At 38.0% G+C, this 26,753-nt stretch overlaps 1 protein-coding gene across 2 annotated transcripts; it reads left to right on the forward strand.

The window, feature by feature from the left end:
- The first annotated feature begins 41 nt into the window (after positions 1-41).
- On the forward strand, positions 42-15,381 carry ppp2r5a (protein phosphatase 2, regulatory subunit B', alpha isoform). 2 transcript variants are annotated; one of them, XM_019106922.2, is made up of 13 exons: positions 42-1,389; positions 8,211-8,407; positions 8,512-8,613; positions 8,915-9,007; positions 10,307-10,437; positions 11,210-11,269; positions 11,450-11,558; positions 12,036-12,089; positions 12,540-12,590; positions 12,737-12,856; positions 13,291-13,418; positions 13,614-13,715; positions 13,791-15,381. In XM_019106922.2, the coding sequence occupies exons 1-13, from the start codon at positions 1,233-1,235 to the stop codon at positions 13,996-13,998; spliced, it is 1,512 nt and encodes a 503-aa protein (XP_018962467.1). In that variant the 5' UTR covers positions 42-1,232; the 3' UTR covers positions 13,999-15,381. The 2 variants fall into 2 exon arrangements, with proteins under 2 accessions (XP_018962467.1, XP_042602097.1); XM_042746163.1 differs by lacking the exon at positions 42-1,389 and adding an exon at positions 1,402-2,278.
- Positions 15,382-26,753: the final 11,372 nt, after the last annotated feature.

Below are 26,753 nucleotides of genomic sequence, written 5' to 3' on the forward strand. Positions count from 1 at the left end.
ACACTTTGTACATCCTCCATGACATGGGCTGTTTCTTAAGTCTGCAGGTTTGTCTGGAATGTGGCTCGACCTGATCGTCTGGCTTCCGTGTGCTGATCCTGCTTGTGCTTGTCCTGCTGGTGTTTAATGCCTCAGGTGTTTAGCATGGTTGTCAAAACTATTTTACTTTTGGATTCGACAAGTTCAGTTTTAGCTGTAATAACCCATTTTAAATTAAAATATGCAAATTTGTGTATTTAATTTGTTGACTTAGAAATGAAAATTGTCATTTCAAACCCATGTGACTTTTTTTCTTTGTAATGGAGTTATGTAAAATGACAACCAAAGTCATTTACTTGCATGGAAAAAACGATGCATGTCAATCACTATCATTCATCATAATTTTGTGTCCCTAAGAAGAAACTGAGTCATGTAGGTTTGGAACGGGCTGAGCTTTGAGCAGCTGGATTTATTTCGCATTTTTGCGGACTCCTTTGGCTGGCTACAATTCTCGCAAACTCTGTTTAAGCGCACTGTTATTTTGTGATTTCTCGTTGGCATTTTGTTCTTACATGTGCACGTTTTGTGTGTGTGTTTTTTTGAGTGGTTCAACATTTGTTGCCTATGTTCGTTTGAGTTCAAGGATACACAATCTCTCTAGCTTTGTATATTTCCCGAAATACCATTAAAACGAGAACCTGATTGGTCAAGGGGCGGAGCTTACTGTCTGCGCGGACGCTCATTGGATGAATGTTCTGTCACTCAGGCGCGCCACGGGGTTTTATTTTTAGACCCCAGCGAGGCGCAACAGCAGCTGAATGAAGTTCAGCGGATCCGAGGAATTTCACGGCGGATTCACGTTAAACTCTTTCCTCGCGTCGCTAATACATGGAGCCGGTTCGCAGAGGATGTAGCACCGTGACTCGCTGCGTGTCGGTTGACTTTGAGTTGTGTTACGTGGAGTAACAGATTTAATAAGGCGTATTTGTTGAAACATTTCAGCATGATAAAAGCCTATTATTAATTAACGTTACGTTTTTACAGTCGTACGTGACCAAATTGTCATCGCGGGATACCTGTGGATTGCTGGAGAACATGCAGCCTTCATGAGCGGCTTCACAGTGCGTGTCATTGGATGGGTTCTTGTGAGTTTAATTTACAGCACTGTGTGTGGTTTGTTGGTTGGGTTAGAAAACATATAGGGCACGTTCAGTCGCTGTAAACGCAGCTCGTTGGATAGACCTGCTTTGGAAATGTCGGCGATATCTGCGTCCGAGAAAGTGGACGGGTTCACGCGGAAATCGGTGAGGAAGGCTGTGAGGCAGAGGGTTTGTCAGGGCTCGTCTCAGTTCGCGGCGAGCAGCAGCAGGCCCGCGGCTCCGGAGATCTCTGCGCTCCCGCAGCTCAAAGGTAAGAGGATCAAGATAAAGCGCTGCAAATAGACTCGCAGGCTGCGTCTCAAAACCTAGTGCGCTGCCTACCTAGACAGCATTGCGGTAGCTCGGGCGCCTGAGTTCCCAGAATGCTATAAAGTAACAAATACACTCCAATAAATGGCACCTCAATTGTTATATGAGTGTAATCTGGCTCTGGAGTTATATATTTGCATCTTTGGGGATAAGCCACGAGTGAATTATTTACAGCAGGCCCATAACTGTCTGCTGGGAAACTTGTGTGTGTGTGTAGACTGTAAACACTGTGTCAACATTATATCTCAGAGCTTTATCAAGGGAAGCGTCTCTGTTTTATTGTCCTACCTGTGTTTTCCCACATTTCATGTCATTTTTTTTGTGTTTTTGGAAGTCACGTGGTTGTCAGTTCTGTAAATCTGTCAATAGGGTGCAACGGTGCCCACCCACTTTTTCAGTGGCCTTTGTTTCTCAAGTGTCTTTCCCATAGGGGTTAAAAAAAGTCTTAAAGAGTTCTAGACTATGAACCGAACCAACTAGTAACAACTGTTATGAATTTCTTTTTTAAAGAATGCCAAACATTTTTGGTTCCCATTGCCTTCCATTGTATTTCTTGTCCCTACAGTGGATGTCAAATGGAACCAAGATTGGTCTTATTATTGGGAAGTAAATACCATCATCTTTGGCTCTAAATTGGGTGTCCAATCCTGCTCCTGTAGGGCCACTGTGCTGCAAAGTTTAGCTCCAGCCTCAATTAAACACACCTGAACCAGCTAACTAAGATCTTACTAGACACTTCCAGGCGGGTGTGTTGAGGAAAGTTGAAGCTAAACCCAGCAGGACGGTGTCCCTCCAGGACCGAGTTTGGACACCCCTAGGGTTCCACAAAGGTCAGTCATTTAAAACAAAGAACATGCATATTTCACTTTCATGCAAAGGGCACAAAATTCGTACAATATGAGTCAGGTCTTTTAAATCAGTTGGTTGAACTGGTTCACATTTTCTCCAGCCACAAGCAGTTCTCAGTTCAACAGCTGACTGACTCACTCAGCCGAAAACTCTCTTTAGAGGAAATCTAATTCCTAATGAGTTGAGAAAATAATGAGTGATCACTTGTGCGATCATGACTGCAAACTGAATTAGCATAAGCTATTACAACAAACACAATTATATTTATTAAAAAAGATTAGTAATATGTGCCTACATATTGGTGTATTGAAAGATTTTATAGCATACAATAGGCCTACATCACGCTGGGACTTTAGTGACCATGTGATTACGTAATTAATTAAGCCGTGGTGTGAAAGAATTATTGAGTTTGTGTTTACATGACACCATTTTCAACTGAAAATATCTTTATCTGTTTTGTGTTTTGCATTTTGGCTGTTCATATACAAGACAACTGCATTTTGGGGGCTTGAAAATCTTTAGTTGCTTTCATCAATCCATGTGAACAGGGATCGATTTGACAATGTTGTTGTCTGTACATAAAACTCAAGAACACAAAGGAAAAACTTTTAGATTTTAGTAGTCATTTTCATTTTTTTAATTCTTTTTTTTTTTTTTGTATCTGTTCCTTAAAGCAAACTCTTAAGTGTAAATGAGTCAAACTTTCCATCCCTTCTATAGAGAGGCAGCTGTTTGTAAGCCGTTGCTGCATCTCTTGTGTCATCATCAAATGGAAAGATGTTTCCAAACAAGTTTCCTGAGCATACTGGTAGCCCCGCCCCCACTTGATTCAAGTTTTCTGCCTAGAATTGTCAGTAACAGACAGTTGTGTTTTGTTTTGTTTTGTTTAATTTTGTTTTGTTTTTTGTTTTGTTTTGTTTTGTTGGTATTCCAAAGTTATAAAGAAAACTAACAAGACATTCAGTCAGTGCTTATAATTTGTGATCCGAGTTAGTAAGTAAATGCTTACGGTTTTGCTCTTACTATCCAAACAAACTTATACTATCTTGTTTGTTGTGGCTGATTTCGTCCTTTTTCTCTGAAAGTCAAAAAATAGAGTAACGTTAAAACTCCTAATAAAAAAATAAAATAAATAAAACTGCATTTTAGTTACAGAAATGAAAATCATTCTTTCATTATATTTACTACTTACTGTATTGCTTATCATATGCATTACTTATTGCTTGTAGTGACTCAGGAAGCATGTCACTACATTTAATTTCACTATAACCATGTCCAAGACCTACCTTTCTTTCTTTCTTTCTTTCTTTCTTTCTTTCTTTCTTTCTTTCTTTCTTTCTTTCTTTCTTTTTCTTTCGTTATTTCTTTCTTTCTATTTTCTTTCTTTCTTTTTCTTTCTTTCTTTCTTTCTTTCATTGTTTTTTTTTTTTTTTTTCTTTCTTTCTTTCTTTCTTTCTTTCAGTACTCTCCTGTTATTCTGCACTTTGCTTTTCCATAAGGACAGAATGCCCATAATAATATATAAATTTAGAACTCAGAACTCATTTACTTGTTCCGTGTGTTCAGTATAGCTGGGAAATGCATTTACAGTTGTGTGATACTGACATTATAACTCTCCAGGGACGGGCCATGTATCCATGGTAACCACACGCCCGGGGTGTTGATGGGAACCTCATCAAATTCAATGACTCATCCTGTGTGTGTGAGAACAAATAAAAGCGAGGCAGTCAATGAACATGTTTCTGATGTTCGCTCATTTCTGCGGTCACTTGGCTGCATTCTGTGGTGGATGCAGTGACTCAAAGCAGAAGTTATCTGGGAAAGACACAGGGACACTGGCATTCAGATGGGTTACATAAGGTGTATTAATAGAGCAGTGGGGTTGTGTTAGCACCCTTCCAGCACTTCCACCACTGTTCTCTTACTGTTAAATCCTCTCCGAGTGGAAAAACATCACGAATTGAATTGAAGCGGCTGTAAGAACCAGAGTACAAAAAGAGACACAAATAATTGAAAGAAAAAACTTTTAGATGAATTTAATAAAAGGACTTTTTCTAGAGTCCACTCTTGTGTGGCGTGGGTTACATAGGTCTGCACTGTATTTTATCTCCATTGGAATACTGTATTAGTACCATGGCTCAGTATTTGATATTTAACGTAGTATAGAAATTAATTTAAATTGTACTTTTTAAAAATATCATTGTATTACTATGGTCCACTACTGTTCAAAATTTTGGGGTCTGTAAGATGTTTTAAATATTAAGTACAAAAGTACAGTAAAAACAAATATTGTGAAATATTATTATGTATTAAATATTTTTTTTTCTATTTTAATATATTTAAAATGTGATTTATTCCTGTCATGCAAAGCTGAGTTTCAGCAGCCTTTACTCCAGTCTTCAGTGTCATGTTAGACGTAATTCTTTTTTGTGAAATTTTGCGAAACCTCTATATTACGGAAAGTTTTACAATGTGAAATGATTCTTTGTGAAATAATTTTGGGCCTAATATTCTAATCAAGTGCCAAAATGTCAAGGCTTACAGATTATTTATGCGTTTCATGGCCAAAGTCCAGGTCAACTAAATGTCAGTTACGATCCCAATGGTATTTATAGAGCGCTGCTGATATATTATTAGTGTACACAGTGTCTGTATGATACGTGTAACTGAGTGGAGATACTTCCTTTTGTTTATTATATTACCATCTATATTACAGTCAAGTGTATGACCTGTCAGGATCCCATATCCCGTGTGAAACTAGACCATTATGTTGCTGTTAGAATTGAGCATGTAATCTATGGCACTTACATTTCATTTGTAAATTCTCTACAAGGCATTGCATGTGCTAAAAAGAAAACCAATGATAGTATGCTTTAACCCTTAATAAAAGCTGCAATGCAGCCAGTTTATGAGTGACCTGTTCATGTGTCACTAACCCAGCTGAGGTCACTGGTATTATAGTGTCTTACATAAGATATGATCCTTCGAAGTACTTCTTGGAACTTCAGAGGCCCAAAGGCTCCAGGCATTAGACTAGAGATACATATGAGGAATGGATGTGGATTGAAGACCAAAAAGACATAAATATAGTCTATATGAAATGACTAAAGCTTCTAAAGCTATATGAAAAATCATGATAAAATTGTACATTAAATCATTTTAATTGAGTCCTGTAGGATGGATGAAATCATTTCTCTTTGTCTTTGCTCTGTTCCTGTTCTATTACATTGGTTCTCTGTGTTTGCATAACTTTAGGTTATTTGTAATACCAACTTTTGGAAAATCAGAAATATCCCTATCAGCTCTTGGAAAATGTTCTCCAAACGACTAGAGATCTGCCCGACTTAGCATTTGATGGATTTGTAGGATGCATTTAAGGATGTGGAAGGAGCTGTGCCAAGTGAAATGCAAACAGGAATCGCCTACATTGGGGAGATTATTGGATTTCAGTCTAAGAGGGATTCAGCCGTATGCCTGAACATGAGCTAATGTGGCTCAGTGGAGCACAAAGTGCCAGAGGTCAGAAGTTCAGGAGTTTTTGCTCGGCTGAACCTTATTTATCTATTTATAAATTAAACTAAGTATGTTTGACAGTTAGGAGTATCTAAGTATGTTTGACAGTTAGGAGTATCAGTAACTGGTGGATTTTTGTAGCATCCCATGCTGGAAATTTCTGCCCTGTGTCAGTTGTGCTAGGTAGTGGTGCATAGTTTGACGTAGCAGCAAAATTTATAATACTCTGAGAAATCTTTGATGACCAGCTGACCTTCCAGGACCACATTGCAAAAACTGCTCTATCATGCAGGGTTGCATTGCACAACATCAGAAAGATCGTAACAGAGCATGCTGCACAACTTATCATCAGGTCTTTCTCATTTCTAGACTGGACGACTGCAATTCTTTCATCATGCACAATCAAACTTCTAAAAATGATTCAGTCTTCAGCGAGCCCATGAAGGCCCACGTCACACACTCCACTTTATCTACCGGTTGCGGATCAAGTTCAAGACACGGATGCTTGCGTATAGAACAGCCGCAGGCTCAGGGCCTTCCTACTTCCTCTCACTCTTATGAGTCTACATCCCCTCCAGAAGCCTGAGGTCGGTCACAGAGCAATGCCTCATGGTATCATTACAGAGAGGCACAAAATCCCTTTCGTTCACCGTTCCTAGGTGGAATGATTTGCTTTCACTTTCCTTACACTTTGCCTGTTCTAGCTTGTACTAATCTGAACAATGTCTGAAACTTTGTATTACAAGCATTTCCTGTGTTTATTTGCCCCTTTATATAGCTTGTTATATTCCTTAATTCTAAGTGACTCAGTATTCACCTTGCAGCCTAATTCCTCAATAATAATAATAATAATAATAAAAAACTACAGAGAACTTCACAAAGCCAACAAGATGAAGTCATGATGAACTTCAACATAAACTACTTTGGGCAGTTTTAGGGAGAAGAGTGAGAAGCAGATTCAATACTTCAATATCTCTGAAGCAGCTGCCAGATGTTCTGATAGATGACCCACAACTGGAGACTATTCAAGTTATATATATATGCTGGCGAAACTTCTCTGATGCATTGATGCACATGATGCATGTCCCAAATGCTCAATCGGATTGAGATCTGGGAATTTGGATGCCAAAGTAACACCTTAAACTCTTTTTCATGTTCCTCAAACAATTCCTGAGCTATTCTCCTGGTGTAAGAGGCCACTGCTTTCGGGGAGCACCACTGCCATTAAGCAGCATATGTGGTATGTGTGCGTGCGTGTATAGATCACAGTAATCATATTATTTCGACATCCAAGTAAAAGAAATCAGTCCACTGGGCCTGCAGTAGAGTTTTGAGAGGGAAACATGTACACTATCTCTGTGTTTGCTAAAGCTAGTTTGATGTGTGGCTTACAGGTGGTTGGAACAAAGTGAACCGTCATTATGCCATCAGAAGAGAAAATCACTTCAGAGGACAAATAAGTAGCATTTGATTAAATGTTACAAAGAGAAACATATTTATTTCTCTACAATAAAGTCTACCAATTAACTGTTCAATAAAACTAGGTAGGCGCATTTATAAAGTAAAAAAATGATGCAAAAACATCTGCTGGTGGAAAAGCATTTTGTTTTTGAGCTCCCCAGCTGTGATGTGGCCTCCCTTCTTACTGCAGGGGAGTTCATCCCGATTACTGGCATTAGACACACTTCCAAGTGTATATTACAACATTCCTGTCCACTCAAGCATTCAGCTAGCTCAGTGTATGCGTATACACTCCAACAAAATTGGACTAGACTAGGTATCAAAGATATTAGTTTTGGTGAAATAAGATGCAGATGTCGTTGACCACTGCATACATGTGATTTCTCTATAGCAGCACTGTCAATGTTTAAATGTAGATGTGATTTAATGTTGAATCAATGTCAAGTGTAAGTGTTTTTAATTTAATCAGCTAAATTTTGTTGCAGTTTAAAAAAAAACTAAATATTTAAATCTTATGTTATCATGTTCCAGTAAGTCTTTATTGAAATTAAAAGCAAAATGTAAATGAAAAGGAAGTGTCTAGATACATTTGATCACGTAGTATTGTGAAAATGCATATCTCTTTGATGTTTTTTTTTTTTCTGTCATGTTTTCTTTAGTTGTCTTGCTTTCTTTTTGCTTTGCATTATTTTGTTTTTGTTCTGTTTGGTCATGTTTTTTGTTTTGTTTTATTTAGTTTTAATTTGTTTATTTTCTTGGTTTTGTTTTGCTTTTTTGCTTTTTATTGTTTTGTTTTTGTTTCTGTTCTGCCATGTCTTGTTTTGTTTTGTTGAGTTCAACTGCCAAGTCTAAGTGTCTCATTATTTGTTTATAGAAATATTTATTAGTGAATTGAAATTACAAGAGAATAAAGAAATGTTTTTTCTTTCATCATTTCAGATGCATCTTCCACAGAGCAGCATGAGCTGTTCATGCAGAAACTACAGCAGTGCTGCGTAATGTTTGACTTTTATGACACAGTGACTGACCTAAAGAGCAAAGAGACCAAACGGGCCACTCTCAACGAACTTGTGGATTACGTGTCCACTAACAGAGGAGTTCTGGTAGAGCCCGTCTATCCTGAAATCACCACCATGGTCAGCATTCACGTGATGTCCACCTAATCATTTATTTGTTTTAAGCAAAACTAGACGTTTCTTCCTTATTGTCAAAGTAAACTCTTCATACTTTCTGTTTACAGGTTAGCACAAATATTTTCAGAACGCTTCCACCCAGTGAAAACCCTGACTTTGACCCAGAAGAAGATGAACCCACTCTAGAAGCCTCCTGGCCACACATGCAGGTCAGCTCTCAACATTTATAGCTCATTGTTTGCTTATTTACAATGTATATTTTATGTACTATTATAATTAATTAACTTTATGCACAGCACAGTGTGTGAATAAATTAAGTCTTACAAAAAAAAGAAAACACGCATTTTGTTAAGGTTATAGAGAGTACAATTGTTGACAATGTAAATATTATGTATTAATGTATTTATTTATTTAAGCAAGCTATATGTTCTGATGTAGTTTATATGTGTGTAAAGCATTAGAGAAATATTAAATATTGTCTTTTTTTGTTTGTTTGTTTGTTTTTTTCAGTTGGTGTACGAGTTTTTCCTTCGATTCCTAGAAAATCCAGACTTCCAGCCAAGTACTGCCAAACGTTATATTGACCAGAAGTTTGTGCTACAGGTATATGAACTTTGATGAATTTCAATTCTATATATAATATAATATAAAAAAAAAAAAAATTCATGTTATTTTTCAGAAAATCATTCTTTGTAAATATCAGTAATTATTAGTTATTTTGTTCTTACTATTTTTCTTGTCATTTTATTTTAAAGCAGCATAATCCTGTTGCATAAAATATTACATATATATATATTTAAAAAATGCCTTAATTTTTAAAAATGTGTTGTTTTTTTGTTGTTGTTTTAAAAATGCATTTTAACTGTTTGGTGATATTAATCCCTAAAACACACCAATTTGGTATCCTCTGGCTTAAATAAGGACTAAAAGAAAAGGAAAACAAGTTCTTATCTTACACAGTTTTGTAAAATGCATTTTTTAGGAGACTACTTTAATAGCAAAGAGATGTAATATCCCTTCCCTGACTTACATCTGAAGTGGTAAATATTTCAAAATATGAAATTATACACTTGAGAAAGGCCTGGTCTCTTCCTCTTTTTTGGCTGTGCCTCAGTCAGTGTCTGTTCCTGCGTGAAGTAGTGGGTCATCAGCTGTCCGTATCGAGCCGGTCATTCCCCTCGAGCGCACTGAATGCTCTGGAATGTAGAGTCAGTGCAGAAGCTGCTAAAAGCGAGTTTCCATGATGCTAGCGTTTCCTGGGCTGCTTTAAATAGCGCCCTGATGTTTACGCCACAGGAAGGAAAGAGGCAGCACTGTAGTCCAGGCTGGGATGGAGAACATAATGACAGACAGCAGACACATCTATCTATCTAGTGCTTTATTTTAGGATGATAAAGCTATGGTCTTTTATTCCATCTTATTCATAGTCATCTATTGAAATAAGCCCTGCATGTGGAGGATGAGCAGTTTTAATCCTGTTTAAATTTTGATTTAGAGTTACTAATGTTTTAGACATCATTAATGTGATTGAGGTTGGACTCATTTACTAATAATGTCATGTTGCATAAAGGCTGTTGTCAAATACATCACTCGTAACAGGGATTCATTGTCTGGAGGCTAAAGGTAGCATTACATAACGCAGTCCAGTGCAGGCAGTCTAATGTGATGCTGCCAGATCAAACCACTCCATTAAACCTTCCATTAAGAGTCTCAACCGGGTACAAATTGTATATTGCATGGCATTAAAGACTTACTTTTTTTTTCTTCATAATTTATACTTCTTTTCAGTATTTCGAAAATTAAAAAGCTTTAAAAAAAGATGATTGTTATTTCAGGGTTGCATACTCATACTATAATAAGAAATGATTATGTGAGAAAATGAACTCCTTGCTTTTTTTCCAGCTCTTAGAACTGTTTGACAGTGAAGATCCTCGAGAGAGAGAGTTCATAAAAACCATTCTGCATCGCATCTACGGGAAGTTTCTGGGTTTGCGTGCCTTTGTTCGGAAACAGATCAACAACATTTTTCTAAGGTAAGAAGACTCTTATATTTGTGTACACTGCTATTCAAAAGTTCTTTGAAAGAAACAGATACTTTGATTCAGCAGGGATGCACAAAATTAATAAATAAATTTATCAAATGTGACCGTAGCAACATTTATCATTTTACAAAAGATTTCAATTTCAAAAAATGCTGTCCTTTAAACTTTCTATCCCACTAAAAAATATTAAGCAGCGCAACTGTTTTCAATATTGATAATAATAAGAAATGTTTCAGCATATAATAATGATTTCTGAAGGATCATGTGACACTGAAGACTGGAGTAATGATGCTGAAAATACAGCTTTGCTATTACAGGAATGAATTACATTTGAAAATATATTCAGATATTTTAAAGTATTACTGCTTTTACTGTATTTTTGGTCAAATAAATACAGCTTTTGTGAGCAAAGAGACTTCTTTCAAAAACATTTGAATAAAATCTTACCAAACACAAACATTTTAACTGTAGTTTGTGTTTGCATCTTACAAGGCTTTGTATTTTTGTCAAATGTGACCTTGGAGCACAAAACCATTCATATTTCTAGCAGTAGGCAACAATACATTGTGTATATATATATATACTGTATATTTCTGACTGGCTTATGAATTTTCAATAACGTACATAGAACTTTTGGATTGTGAATTTAGTTATAAAAAACTTATTTAAGTTTATATTATTATTATATTATTTATTTATATTATGTTTGTATGATATCATTATATTTCATGTGGAATGTAAATCATTCATATAATTTTCCCAGATACATCTATGAAACTGAGCACTTTAATGGAGTTGCTGAACTCCTTGAGATTCTGGGCAGGTGAGTCTTTGCTTCATTTTCTTTCATGTTCTGTTCACAGAGATCATTTATCATGGAGTTAGTGCATTTGAAAGCGTAGCTGGGTAAAAGGTTATTTGGCAGCTGGTGTTGGTGTTGGCTGGCTGCAGTCACCGAATGTTAAACCAGTCATCAGTTGTGCCGCTGTCTTTATCATCGCAGTATCATCAATGGCTTTGCTCTGCCGCTGAAGGCTGAACACAAGCAGTTCCTCATGAAGATCCTCATTCCCCTGCACACTGCCAAAGGACTCGCGCTGTTCCACGCACAGGTAACCCATAAAGCCTGCTCTATCATATTTGATACGCTGAAGCCTATTGTACACAATCTGCTATAACCAAGTGCCTTAGTTTATACTTTTTTAGTAAATTAAAGGCCTTTAGTATAATAGTAAATCTGTCCACCTTCATGTGTCTTTTTTGCTGTGAAATCCCTAATGATTTTTAAAAAAGTAAACCTAAGGGTAACTTCTGTATTGTTAGTAATATTGTATTGGTATATTTTGTTTTGTTAGTAATGTTTGGGGGTCTTTAAATTTCTGAAGTATGATGCTGTATTTAGATTTTACAGTCATGAAAAATATTATAGGCAGAGAAGTTTATCTGGTGATTATACAGCCAGTAGCCATTTCAAATGAATCTTTTTTCCTATTCATAAGCATGCTGATAAGAAAACAGTTGGCAGGTTGATTATGCTTGCACAAACCATCTCTTGTTTAGTATCTACTGTTCACCTTGTTGTGTTTCAGCTGGCTTACTGTGTGGTTCAGTTCTCAGAAAAGGACCCGACCCTCACTGAAGTGGTACTGCTCACCCCACCTCACCCTCACACCGTCCCATTTCAGTTTATTTGAGCCAATAACATACTTTGCTTTACAGCTGCACTCTTGAAAGCTTATTTATTTAGCACTTAGATGATGTAGAAATCTCAATTTCCAAAAATTGACCCTTACGACTGCTTTTGTGGTACAGGGTCACATATGTATATGTAAATACAGTATGTGTACTGATTTGACTTCCAGTTCACTTATTACAGAGAAAATCCCTCTGGAGTAACTTCAAGTTAAGTGCCTTTATCAAGGCCGCAATTGTGAATGTTAAACCCCTCCAGCAGCAATTTATGAACTTATAAACTATACCAGATATTAAAGCACAAGGCTGTGGCACCATGAAAGCAGGTACTCCTGCTACACTTCCTCAGACATCAGAATTTGAAGATTTATCCAAAATGCATCTTTTCTGTTTCCTCTTAGGTGGTTCGTGGCCTTCTTAAATTTTGGCCTAAGACATGTAGTCAGAAAGAGGTAAACTTTCTGATAATTTATGGGCCAGTCATCACAAAAAGTATTGAATGCATTATGAGTGGCAATGTGATGGCTGTTCTTTTTTCTACTATATTTGCAGACTGAGGAGTCTGATGAGTTTCTGTGTTCTGTCTCTGCTCTGTTAGGTCATGTTTCTAGGGGAAATCGAAGAGATCCTGGACGTTATCGAACCTACGCAGTTCAAGAAGATTCAGGAGCCTTTATTTAAGCAAATCTCTAAATGTGTAGCCAGCCCTCATTTTCAGGTAGAGTGTAGTGTTAGTATGTGATCAGAGTCTGTCCGGTTTAATCGCAGCTTGTAGGGAAACAACAGCTAGTTACAAATGCAGTTTTCAATTACTTTAATATAGAATCAAATCCATGCCACAAACAGTAGATTTCATAAATAAATAGATAATTGCAATAAAGATAATTAATTGCAAAAAGTCAGTGACCTGCTATAATAGAAGCTTTTGAATAAAATGTTAAAAGCAGTTGTGCTGCTTAATATTTACAGGATTCTTTGAAAGGAAAGTTCAAAAGTACAGCATTTATTTGAAATATAAATCCATTTGTAACATTATGAATGTTACTTTTACTGTCACTTTGAATCAATTTAATGTGTCTTCGCTGAATAAAAGTGTTCATTTCCTAAGCTTTTGAAGGGTAGCGTACATTTCATTATCTCTGATATTTGCAGGTAGCCGAGCGAGCGCTGTACTACTGGAACAATGAATACATTTTGAGTCTAATCGAAGAGAATAATGCCAAAATCCTTCCCATCATGTTTGCAAACTTGTACCGGATCTCCAAAGAACACTGGAACCCGTATGTTGAGGATTTTTCATTTGATCATTGCCACATTTTATTAAAGGAATCATTAATTACCTTCACTCCAAACAGAAAAATAGACATTTTAATGAATGTACTCGTTGCTCTTTAAATGCAGTTTTGAAACTATTTAAAAAATAATTAAACCCGTTGAAGAAATGACATGTAGTAACTTTATTCAAATTGTTTCAGGACGATCGTGGCCCTGGTGTACAATGTATTAAAAACACTGATGGAGATGAACAGCAAGCTGTTCGATGAACTGACGGCCTCTTACAAATGTGACAGACAGCGGTAAGATCACGTCTTTACTCTTCTCATTTAGTTCAACATGACACTGCTCATGATTGCCATCACTTCTGTCCTCAGAGAGAAGAAGAAAGAGCAGGAACGGGAGGAACTGTGGAGGAAGCTGGATGAACTCAGACTTCAGGAGACATCAGCCATCCAGAATAACAGGCATGAGATCCAGTTCACTTACAGCAACAACAATAACAACAACAAGCTTCACGATGAGGATGAAAACCCAGCAGCAGCCGTTACTGACAGAATTGAGAGCAACACCTGGGCCAAATGACACTGCCCTCTTTCTTCTTTCCTCAGTATTACAGATGTAAACCAATGTAGAGAGCTGTAAGGAAATGGACCTTCAGCAATAATCATTTTTAAGGAAGATTTATAAAAAAAATTCCCCAAAAGCCTATGTAAAACGAAATCAAAATGCTATTTTCTCCTGCTAAAGGATCATATATTTTCTGTATGTAAAAGTGTGGTTATAGGAATTTATGAAAGTGCGATCACATTTGCTCTTTAGTGAATTTTCACTAGTGAAATTGAGAAATTTCAATAGAAATTCAAGTGATTGGGAATTCTGTGTAAGGATGAAAGTTTTCCCAGCAGATTTTGCAATGGATTCAGGTTGGTCACGTGGAGTCGCCACACTGACCAATAGAAAACTGCTTACTTTCCAAAAAATGTCTATTGTGTGAGATGTGCTCCATGCATCGCTACACTACTGCCAACAGACGATGGACCTTTTCTCTGAAATTTCACTAATGTGACTGCAGTTATCATCAGTATTTTTGTCTGAAATTGTCTGAAACTGTAATTGTCTACATGTACAATGGAATTATATAATAATAATAGTATAAAATAGTACTTTTGTTATATTATGAGGGGATATATCTTAAAAGAATGTACTTTTAACTATTGTTATTCAACTTGGCTTCTAGTTTTTACTAGAAAACAAGGCAAAAATACTGAGAAAAGAAAATATTTTTGGCGGTGAAGGCTATATTAAGACACATGAGCAAGCTTTAAAAAGAAAATGTCTGTTTCAGAAAAAGAAAAAGAAAAAAAAAACACTGCCATGAGTTTGAGATGTATTTTACCATAAATGTGACCCAAGCTCAATATTAACATTTGATGCATGATACGTAAGTTATATTCCATGGAAGTGTCAAAAATTAGCCTTAGAAATGCAAAAAGTGAAGCACAAATGTAGTGAACCTGGTCAGAAAGCCCTGTCCAAGTTTTTCTCATAATACCAGCCTTTAAATACTATATTTTATTAAAAACTCATTGCTTTCTGTGTCATTCGGATCCACTGGCTATGCATTTCGCAGGTTGGGATTAAATCAAATAGATCATTCTTAGACGTAACTTATCTCAGGGATAACTAATGCTCCCCACATGTTATAGAAAGGTGACGAATGGGGTTTCATTGTTGTTTATTTTCTCAAAAATAGAAAAGAAAAATTGTAATATGTTTAAAGAACCGATAGATATTATAAACGAGACTCACTGACATTCCATTCAACATTCGATTGTTTTGCTTCAACCAAAAGTGGTCTCATCGCTATGCAGTTATGTTTTCATGAGATTTCCTGTGAGAATGTGTAAAATAACCTTGTTGTTATGTGCTATGCTGCATTAAAATGCCAGGCTGATGTTTATTTTTTTCCATGTCATATTAGTGGTCTGTATACTATATACTGTTGCCATATAGTAATTACAGAATGCAGATACCAAACATAAAACCAGTTATCTGAGTGATCCAGCAGGTGACACTTTTTCACATATGTACATTTGTTACATGATTAAAATAAGGTTACATGGTGTAAAGTTTGAATCTGTTTGAAGAAGTGATAGGTCACATGCTTGATGTAAACACAAATGTTACACAGTTGAAATACCCACTGCACATACAGTTTCTGTTCTTTTTATCAGATACAATATCTTTTAGATTTTATTTATTAAAGTGCCCCTATTATGGATTTTTGAAAATGACCCTTCATGCAGTGTGTAACACAGCTCTTAGTGAAAGAAAATATCCTGTTTTAAATCTGAAAGTGCACCGTGTATAAAGTTATTGTCCCTCAAAAGAAAGAGTCGACTCTGAATCATTGAAATGAGTCGTTTTTAAAACGAATTCCAAGCCGTTTCATGTTGATGTCCACAAACATGAAACATTAGCATATTTCCCGCCCACTTGTTGGTCTTTTAGTGTTGGTCTGAATGAAAATGCAAATTCATTCTTGGCCACTAGATGCCTGGAGCTTAAAAATAGCGGTTTCCCCGGTTACGCAGTACACAAAGTAGCACTGTGCTCACAAATGCTTTTTTATCAGACATTACAGGCTCATTATGAAATGAAAATTAGACCAATCACCACAGATTAGCGTCATGTTAAGGAGGGGTTTGGAAAAATGAATCGTTTAGCGAATTGTTTGGGAGTAGTTGAGCAAATAAGGTAAAAATAAATGCATAATGTAAGACAATGAAAGTGTTTTTTGACATTGCATGTATGTCAACCTGCTGTTAGGGACTCCCAAAATAAAAATGTGAACCTTTCATTACACATAATAGGGGCACTTTAAAACCAAAAGCTTAAAGGGATACTCCACCCCAAAATGAAAATTTTGTCATTAATCACTTACCCCCATGTCGTTCCAAACCCGTAAAAGCTCAGTTCGTCTTCGGGACACAATTTAAGATATTTTGGATGAAAGCCGGGAGGCCTGTGACTGTCCCATAGACTGCCAAGTAAATAACAGTGTCAAGTTCCAGAAAAGGTATGAAAGTCGTCGTCAGAATACTCCATCTGCCATCAGACGTGCAATCTGGGTTATATGAAGTGACGGGAACACTTTTTGTAAGCGAAGAAAACAAAAATAACCACTTTATTCCACAATTCCTTTGTCAACAGTCTCCTCTGTGTCTCTCCATATCACCGTATGCTGATATCATCCGTGCCACAAAGATTCACTGTTTTCTTTCAAATCAAAGCTAAATACACGTAGAAACAGCGCATCCTTGTGGCGCGGATGATACAGAAGGCATACACAGAATACGGTGATATGGAGAGACACAGAGGAAACTGTTGACAAAGGAATTGTTGAATAAATTGTTTTCTTCGCTTACAAAAAGTGTTCCCGTTGCATCATATAACCCAAATTGCACGTATGATGGCAGATGGAGTATTCTGACAACGACTTTCATACTTTTTCTGGACCTTGACACTGTTATTTATTTGGCAGTGTATGTGACAGTCACAGGCCTCCCGGTTTTCATCCAAAATATCTTAAATTGTGTTCTGAAGACGAACTGAGCTTTTACGGGTTTGGAACAACATGGGGGTAATTGATTAATGACAAAATTTTCATTTTGGGGTGGAGTATCCCTTTAACTCATTTCTGATTCAGAATTAACCATAGATGGACAGCATTTACATTTGTTGTCCTGCAGCAAATAACTTTAAGGACGTTCTGTTTTGTTCAGTTCTCCACATGCAGAAGTGTATGGCCTGAAAGGTGTTTATGCTTGGACTGGAAGCCACTGGCTCTGTTAATGATCTGGGGTAAGTTATTGTCATGATGGATGATGAAAGCGGTGAGCTGCTTTATGCAGACTTTGAAATAAAGGTCAGTTAGCAGCGTGAGATTAATTTCATATCACAAATATAACATGATAAATGTCATCCTGTGATGATGAGCAGTTTATTTGATTAAATAGTTAATAACAGGTACCATACGTAATCACACAAATTTTGCAAGACAAAATAAATGAAGTTACACTACTTAGCCACTTCAGAAGTTTCCATCCAACTGTGTGTTTTGTGAGTCATCTAGGTTCTGCACATTTTGGGGTTTTCCAGTATCTTCTGCACATTTGAGCTCTTCCCAACAGTGGCTATGTGATGTTAAGATCGAGCCTTTCACAGAACAACTGAGGGACTTGTGACTATTACAAAATTTGCAAATGAACATTTAAAGTGTCTAATATCTACATTTTTGACCCTTGTTAACCCAAAATGAAAATTTGCTAAAAGTGAACTCACGCTCAGGCCATCCAAGATGTAGATGAGTTTGTATCTTCACCAGAACAGATTTGGAGAAATGTATCATTACTTCCCTGCTCACCGATGGATCCTCTGCAGTGAATGGGTGCCGTCAGAATGAGAGTCCAAACAGCTGATAAAAACATCACAATACACACCACTACAGTCCATCTGTTAACATCTTGTGAAGTGAAAAGCTGCAACTTTGTAAGAAACAAATCCATTACGAAGACATTTTTAACTTCAAACCATTGCTTTCAGCTACAATGAGTCCATAATCCATATTCCTTTCTCCAGTGAATAGCAATATTATGCTGTCTTTTACATGGAGTTTCTTGACTATTTGACATTTATTTTTAGTTTGTCACAAGTTTTAAATGAGGGCACACTCTCAAAAAAGGCACAAAACTGTCCCTGGAGCGACATCCTTTCAAAAAGTACTAATATGTACCTTTAAGGTATTGCTATGCACGAAAGGTTTATCTCATTCCCTTCAGTCTTGCTCAGTGTAGTCTCTAAAGGACACTATTTCTCCAGATTTTTGTCATCTAGCTTGTCCAGAAGGTGGCGTCTCTAACCTGCTTGTGTGTCCACATGATGGTGTTTCAGGAAAGTACAGTAAGAGTTACAGTACAGAATAATGATACCGGTCGCTCCCAGAGGGCGTCATATCAGAGGACGTCACCTTCTGGCTGAAATACAAATTAAAAGCTTGATTGGTCACACCGTGCGTGCCACGTGGACAGTTCTCTACAGTGATTAGTATTGTAGCTAATATACTCTTATAGGCTACACAAGATACAGTAAACTTTTTAACACCAAAATATTTTAGATGCTTTAACTTTTTAACATTTTCTTTTAAGTTTTTTTTTTTTTCACCACATTTAATCAACATTTTGATTTCACTAGTTCATTTCAGTGGTGTTGTGTGATAAATTACATTTGGTTGAAATTAGGAATTATTATAGCTGCAATTAGTAAGATGCTGCAAATGGGTTTTAGATTTTAATTTTATTTCAAATAACTAAGTATTTATTTATTTACTTACTCATTTGTTAGTTAGTTAGGTAACCCTGCTTTAAATAAAGACTCTTAAGAAATTTTCATTTCTGTATTTAACAGTTCATTATTAGTGCAATCACTGTACATACATACATCTAATTTTTCTTTAAATTGATAAAACCAAGTGGCGAAAATATAAGAGAAAAACTTTTTTCTCTCTCTTTTTTATTGTATTATATAAGTAGCTGTATTTTATTCTATATTATAGTGACATTTATAATATATTTGAATTGGCAGGGATCTGCGTTGTCAAGTATAGCTAGTGAAGGACAGTCAGGACCCCTGTGAGTCAGCAGACGTCATCCGTTCCCCTCAGAGTTGCTATATTGATGCTCCCAGGAACCCCATTCCTTTCAATTAACCTTTCGCTTTAGACCACTGACGCAAATGCAGACAAGATGAGAGAAGATCTGAATATCTCATCAAGGTTTGTTTGTAATAAAAAGCAATAAAATCCAACTGTAATGCTGATTAACCACTATGTTAACGTCAGATTTGACGTTTTGGAAATAGCACAATTAAACAAGTCTCTACTTGCAGTCTTAATATGGTTATTTCAAGCTACTTTTAGGGCTATGTTATTTTTCCTCTATTTGTCTCGTTCTCACTGCAGTCTATTTATGTATTTGTACAGCTTGCCTTTTTTGTTCTTGGTCTTTTAATAGGGCCATAAATTATGTTTGTACAGACAGGCCTGAAGCTGCAGTGACCAAAAAGCAGCAATTGAAAGGAGAGACTGTCACTTGAAGATTTCTTTCAAGTGAGACTAAAATATCCTTTTGGAAACGTATTCCCAGATGGTCACTTGATTTCCAGCAGAACACCTGCTGGACCTTCTGCTGATTTCTAAACTTCTAAATCTCATGGCAGTTATGGGTCGATCAGAGCGTTCCAGGAATAACAAAGGACATGTTTTGCTGGTGAGCCGCCACTCTAAAAAATGCTGGGTTAAATATAACCCAGCGCTGGGTTAAAAAGGGACAAACCCAGCGGTTGGATTGTTTTGTCCCAGCGGTTTGCAGAGGTGTAAAGTCCAGGGGTCGGAAAGTAAAAGTCCTGCCATATGTTTATTCCACCCATTAACTGACCAGAGGAGAACCAAGTCATTCCTTTCAAGTCTCAAGTCAAATCCCAAGTCCTCAAAGAATTAAAGTTAATGAGATAATTAAGTGACTAATTAAATGATGATTGCACATTAGCGATGAACATCTGCTGTTAACAAACAACATTGCTGAAGAAAAAAGAAACACAAGAACTACGACTGACTTCAGCAACAGCCTTGGAGGAAACCAACTGGATACTGCTTACTGCAGTGCATGATGGGAGTTTTTACTATGGTGTTAACCAGCATGCATTGCAGCATGATGCATTTTGCTAATTGTCACCATTGTTGAGATTCATATGCTGGTTCTTGGTGTCTGTGTGTGTCTGACTACTACAGGACTTCAAAATTTTTATATGCATTACATAGATTTAAAATTCATTTACTATATCTATTAGAGCAACAATTTGCTTGCATGCCATAGTTTTACAGGATTGTTAATGCAAAACCTAAACATATAAATGAAAAAAGAAAAAAAAGTCAATTTGAATGTAATCAGGCCAGCTCATGAGGATTATCTTATCATATAAAAACAGCTAATATCTCCTCAATGTACAACACCATATGCATTTCTACAGAGAGAAATCTAACACAGCAAGTCAAGGTCAAGAGCCCAACTAAAGCAAACACTGATCTCCATTATGGTGGCATCATTTTAACCAATAAAACATCAACATCTCATCCTCTGCACAATCATCATATAATTAGTCAATCAACTAATTAAATCTCATCAAGTCAATCAAATCTCATTAACTTCAACTCTTTGAGGACTTGGGATTTGATTTGAGACTTGCCTGTGACTTGAAAGGAATGACTTGGTTCTCCTCTGGTGAAATCAGCTGTCTGAGTTCATGGGTGGAATAAACATATGGCAGGACTTTTACTTTCTGACCCCTGGACTTTAGAGTGCTTGATGAACCTCATTCATACTGGTCCCAGTCATTTGGATCACAAGGCCTTTCTTAATTAATGTATATTTGACCATAACACTTGATCTATCAGTCATATTTTATTAAAACAGGAGCTGGTTTTGGTAAAAACAAACATATCCAGTGGCATCAAATGTCTATAAATTGAAAGAGAAATTGGAGGGATACATCATTTAAAGAAATTTTAATTTCATAGAATGGTCACAGATCAATTGTTAACTTTAATATTGTCGCTGTGGAGTGCCATTTGACAACTAAGAAAAACAAATTGAATGAAAATAAATAAATAAATAAATATTAATATTAGTATTTACATTCAATATTGCACCTCTAAGAACAAAAAAATTAATACATTTGTAAACAAAAAAATTAATTGACATTCATAATTAACAAAATAATAAAAAGAAATGAATAAATAATTATAATAACAATAATTTAATTAAAAAGAAATGTAATTAATTAGCTAAATAAATTATTATTATTATTATTATTATTGCCATTCAATATTTGACCATTAAAAATAAAAAATAAAAAGGAATGTCCTAAAAAAAACTTGGTGAAGCTCGCCAAGTCTTGCCAAAGCCCGCAATAATGGGCGGAGCGTCTGGCTATATAAGCAGGCACTCGCTACAGGATTCTCAGGTTACTTCGACTGAAGTGACAACGGAGTCGTGCAGCTACATAGTATGGCTAGCAATGCATTACTTGTTCCCGTATCTCAGGGAAACGAGGTTACGTTAAGTAACCAAGTATGTTCCCTTTGAATACTACACTCGTACTGTGTCTTACTAGACACATATGGGAACTCAGTACAATCATGCCGTGCTATGTAGTGGAATGACTAAGATATCAACTTCCATAAGCTTTTATTGCCCCTAAGAAGTTAACAATAATCCAAGACTAAAACAGGTTGAGCTTCCTGAGGTCACACCCGGCCTAGTAAATCGTTCCAAAGTACTCCTGTAGCTTCGACACCAAGGGGTCGAGAGCTAACAGGTGAACTGATGACAGAGAGCTTGAGCGAAATACGGTCTCCCTGTTGGGTTTGTTTACGCAGTGCATGTCACTTCAAACAGAAAGGACGGGACTTCCAGGTTATAAAATCTTGCAAATGTGGACGGTGAGGCCCAGCCAGCCGACTCACAAATATCAGCGATGGACACACCACTGGACAATTCCCCGGACGAGGCAATACCTCTAGTTGAGTTGGCCCGTACTCCAATGTAGCATTGAAGGCCCAAGGAAGTGTACGCTAGTGAGATGGAGTCTACTACCCATCTAGAAAGTCTTTGCTTCGTGACCGGGAGCCCTTTGGTGCGGTTACTGAAGAAGACAAAGAGCTGTTCCGACTGCCTATAGGGGGCGGAGTGGTCAATATAGATTCTCAGGGGTCTGAGGGAGCAGAGCAGAGATAGCTCTCTGTCTTCTTCAGAGGGAGGAAGTGCAGAGAGCGTAATGACCTGTGCTCTGAACGGAGTGGAGAGCAGCTTAGTTACATAACCATGCCTTGGTTTCAGGGCGAATTTAGTGTTGTTAGGCCCGAATTCCAGGCAGGCAGGGCTAACAGAAAGCACCTGAAGGTCCCCTATTCACTTTACTGATGCCAGTGCTAGGAGCAAGGCAGTTTTCAGTGATAGCAACCAAATGCTGGCAGACTGTAGCGGGTGAAGAGGTCTACCTCGGCCTTGCCGAAGATCTCCCAGATCGGTTGAACTGTTTGCTGATGGAGGGTCCACTCCCCTGAGGGGACATTGCTCCTTGTTAGCCTCCGTATAGCCAGAGCCCGATCTGGAGCAACTGTAGCTCTCATATGGACTGAGTCGAAAATTGTTCCCAGGAATGATATACGCTGGCTGGGGAACAACGTGCTCTTGGCAAAACTGACCCTGAGTCCAAGGCACTCCAGGTGGCTGAGGAGGAGGGTCTTGTGTGATATTAATTCTGCCTCGGACTGGGCCAGAACGAGCCAATCATCGAGGTAGTTAAGAATGCTCTGTATCAGAGGGGAAAGAGCTGCCTTAATGCACTTAATGCAAAAGTACGGGGGGCCAGGGAGAGCCCGAAGGGAAGGACCATGTATTGATATGCCAATTCCCTCGAAGGCAAATCTCAAGAATTGCCTGTGACGGGGGGATATCTGGATGTGAAAGTATGCATCCTTCAGGTCCAGAGAACAGAAACAGTCTCCTGGGCATATTTGCACAAGGATCTGTTTCAGTGTGATCATCCTGAACGACCTTTTCATGAGGGCTTGATTCAGGCGTCTGAGATTGAGGATGGGCCGGAGGCCACCATCCTTTTTGGGGACGAGGAAGTAACAGCTGTAAAAGCCTGACTCGCTCTGTGCTGGAGGAACAGTTTCTACAGCACCCTTTACCAGCAGGTTCATCACCTCTGAGCGCAGGACATGGGCGTCCTTGCTTTGCACTGAGGTGGAGACCACTCTGCTGAAGCGTGGGGGTCTTTGAGTGAATTGGAGTGAATATCCTCATTTTATTATCCCCATAACCCAGCCCAACACTCCGGGGATGGCCTGCCAGGCCTGGTGGTGCCCCGGCAGGAACCACTCATCCAGATGGCTGCGTGAGGGTTCCTCTGGTGGAGACCACTCTAAACCCAGCTCTTCAACCGCTTTGGAGAGGATACGGAGAAGCTCGGCATCCATCCCATCCTTGGTGGTGCTAGCTACGAACGATGGTGAAGGAGTGGGGTCAGACACCGAGCCCAACAGCTCCCCTGCATCTGATGCTGCTATGGACATGCTGTCATTAAGCAGCTTGTCCTCACTTCCACCAAATAAGATCACGTCGCTCGCACCAGCAGAGGGACGCTGATCAGGCTGGGAGAAGAGGACGGGAGAATACGAGGTACACGGGATCTGGGCCGGCATAAGCTTGCTTGCAGCCAGTCGCTCAAGCCCTCTGCCCTGCTGTTTTTTCCTCACAGGTCCCTGGGAGGAAAAAAACGGGAAGGCACGAGGGGCAGGGTTGCTTTCTGAAAAGAAAATGACCCGTGAGCGGAGAGAGGCGAGAGAAAGGCTCTCGCAGTGAGAACAATTAGTTCCCGTGAACGCAGCTTCTGCATGAGATTTCCCCAAGCAGGAAATGCACTCCTTGTGGCCGTCACTGGCGTGCAGGGGAGACCCGCACGAACCGCAGTAACGGGCAGGCATTTGAAACAACACCTTGTGCTTTTAGAAAGTTTTTTTAGAATCACCGGATGGCGGCAGGGGAAAGAGGACCAGAACTGCTGCGTCGCGAAGCGGCGGAGAAGCAGGTCAGCCGTGCTGAGGAGGTCCTATTCCGGATCAGCGTAAGACAAAGAGTCGTCGCTGAAGGAGAAGAAATCTGAGAATCCTGTGGTGAGCGCCCGCTTATATAGCCAGATGCCCCGCCCATTCTGTCTGGCTTTGGCAGGACTTGGTGGGCTTCATCACCATAGGCTCATGAAGCTCCACTGCATAGCCACTGGGTCGTTTTTAATACACTGCACGAACCAATGGCCGCACGCCACTGTGTGAATAAAGGCTTCAGTTTAGGAGAAAAAAAACTTTTTTCCCATATGTGTCTACCAAGACGCAGTACAAGTGTAGTATCGAAAGGGAACAGGCTAGTGCAGAGGGATCCTGGAGCACATGCTGAAACATCAGTGAAAGTGCAGTCGGCTGCGTTATGTAACACACTGAGTTAAGGACTCCTGCGGCCCGAGGGCTCTGTCAGATACTTCAGAAGAAGCCCTTACACAGTGAAATGTTCAACAAATGTATAATTAAGCTAAATATGAATAAATAAAGGATGTCTAGGGCTTTAAAAATACCACAAACTCTATGGTAAAAGCCAGGAACAAGTAATGATGTGCACTGATGTAAGAAAAGGATATAAAATGCTCATTAAATTCATAACTTATCATTTATTAAACATTATTTCAGCCTCTTCAATAAAACATCTTGGTCACAGTCTTGTTATTTTTTAATGCCTGCTTAATTTCAGACTCTAGGTTGTCCTCGTCTGAAACGTGAGGGCATCTGATCTCAGCTGACGTGGGAAGAGACTGCTGGTTTTGACGCTGATAGAAGCTGAAGCTGGAGACACATAAGAGGCGCTGAGAGTCCCTCACGTGACAGAGGAATGTCACAGCTGTGTGAGCCCTGTTTGTATTGTTTATTCAGCCCACAAATCCTCAAGCTCTCTTTTTAATTCCTCTCTCTTTGCGAAAAAGGGCTTGAGATTTGGCATGAGTCATAAAACGTTTTAAATCATACAGCACCTACAAGCTGAATATTAGATTATTTAAAAGTTATATTAATGCCATACTTTCACAATTAGATTTTCCATAAGGTTACATTATTTATCACTCACTTGTTTGTTGTCAAGCATCTTGAATTGTAAACAAGTCAGTCTAACTCCAACTGTTACACCTTTAGAACGTCATTGCATTTTAAAAAGTTGGGCAACAAATCCATCATTAAGGCATTTTAACTTCAAACTGTCACTTCTAGCCAAAATATGAGTCCTCAATCCATAAAAATGCTTCATCCAGTAAAAAGTCCATCCACTGATATATTTATTTTGAACTATTTATGGTGTTTTGTCTTGTAAAAGGGGTTTGATCTGTGCATATTTCTCTCCTGATTCAGATGATTTGATTTTTACATTGGAGAAAACAATATTATGATTGAAGGACTCATATTTTAATAAGTTAAATGCATATTAATGATGAATTTGTTTCTTCTTTTCAGTTCATAAGACATTAATTGATGGACTGGTGTGGTGTGGACTCCTTGTAGATTATTGTGATGTTTTTATCAGCTGTTTGGACTCTCATTCTGACGGCACCCATTCACTGCAGAGCATCCACCGGTGAGCAAGTGATGTAATGCTACATTTCTCCAAATCTGTTCTGATGAAGAAACAAACTAATCTACATCTTGGATGCCCTGAGGGTGAGCACATTTTCAGCAAATTTGAATCTTTTGGGTCAACTGTTTCTTTAAGAGAGTAAAACAATATATATACTCAGTACACAGTGAGACATCACATGACAAATAACAGATCAGTGATTTTTAAATAGTTAAACTATTCATCGTTACAAATCAGAACTTGAATGATTATCAAAAGAACTTTGTGGCTTATCAACAAAATAAAGATTTGAATCCATATTTTACATCATGTATTTATTGAACAGACAGCTGGGACATTAGTTTATGATCACAAAATACAATAATTACAGTTATTTGAAAATACATCCCTTAAGAATGGCATTTAACATTTAACATTCAAATGAATGTTTAAACACAATCAATTCAGCAAGAAATATTTGAGCATAGAAGGGCAATAACATCAAGACTCTTTACGATGAAGCAGAATTTAGAAACATGAATTTCTTTCTATATATTTTATAATCTAAACTCCTAGAGAAATTCCAACTCCCTCCCTACAACTGCAGAAGCACAGCAGTGGATAATGATTATTTAACTGAAATTTCTATACCCAAACATGCACACAAACACACAGTTCTCAGCTTTAATGTGTGCCCTCTGTCCAACCACTTCTCAAATATTATCTTTGCCCTTAGGTGGACATATTATGCAGCTTCATTCCCAAATAGAAAGAGAGGCTTGGATGAAGATGATCCGAACTGACAACTTTGCTGAGAAGGATGAACTATTTTTTTCCTTTTTGCAGGCGAAAGAGAGAAGGGAGATGAAGGAGACGGGAAAAACCCACACTGACTCAACCCTCTGAGGTAGAGTAACATTAGCAGGGATGCTCTTTGATTCACAGTGTAAGAAAGAACAAACAGGATCAAGGCAGAATTTTCAGTTTTTAGGGTATTATACTCAGTTATATCATGCGATGTGCAAGTTGTACATTTTGGATCAAACAGTTTTAGCAATCTAA

This window comes from Cyprinus carpio, chromosome B20 (genome assembly GCF_018340385.1).
Source record: "Cyprinus carpio isolate SPL01 chromosome B20, ASM1834038v1, whole genome shotgun sequence".
NCBI lineage: Eukaryota > Metazoa > Chordata > Actinopteri > Cypriniformes > Cyprinidae > Cyprinus > Cyprinus carpio.